Source organism: Corvus brachyrhynchos, unplaced genomic scaffold, assembly GCF_000691975.1.
Source record: "Corvus brachyrhynchos isolate BGI_N302 unplaced genomic scaffold, ASM69197v1 scaffold212, whole genome shotgun sequence".
NCBI classification, from domain to species: domain Eukaryota; kingdom Metazoa; phylum Chordata; class Aves; order Passeriformes; family Corvidae; genus Corvus; species Corvus brachyrhynchos.
In genome coordinates this window covers 117,257-117,716 of record NW_008236768.1, presented here as the reverse complement: position 1 = coordinate 117,716, position 460 = coordinate 117,257, and the positions used below count along the sequence as shown (strand labels likewise).

At 48.3% G+C, this 460-nt stretch overlaps 1 protein-coding gene across 1 annotated transcript in view; it reads left to right on the top strand.

The window, feature by feature from the left end:
- The window catches only part of MAU2 (MAU2 sister chromatid cohesion factor), a 16,387-nt gene that overhangs the window by 7,120 nt on the left and 8,807 nt on the right, over positions 1-460 (top strand). The window contains exon 11 of the mRNA XM_017727502.1: positions 16-119. Coding sequence (XP_017582991.1) covers positions 16-119 — 104 coding nt within the window. The remainder of the gene's footprint in view (positions 1-15; positions 120-460) is intronic.

Sequence of the window (460 nt, the reverse complement as noted above, 5' to 3'; positions counted from 1 at the left end):
CTGCTCCTTTCCCAGTGCTGGACTGCAGCCCCATCCTGTCCTCATTCCAAGTGATTTTGTTGGAACACATCATCATGTGCAGGCTGGTCACGGGACACAAAGCCACGGCCCTGCAGGAGGTAAAGTGGGAATTCCAGCATTCCCTGGCTGGGAATGGCTCCCAAAAAAATGGGAATGTTGTGCAAGAATGGTTTTTAAAACATGGGAATTGCAGTTGTGGGCTCAGGTGGGGAATTCCCGATGGATTATTCATGGATACAGCCAGGCTTGGTGGTGCTCAGGACTTGGGAAATGTGGGATTGTCCTCTAAAATATTTATTTAAGGACACTTTGGGATCATGGAATGAGCAATAATTGATTTGACGCTTTCCTGGTGGGAATTCCAGGCTGATTCCGGTGATTTTTCCCATTCCACCCATTCCAGAGTGGCTCCTTCCTCTTCCTCTTAAAGTTCCTGGCT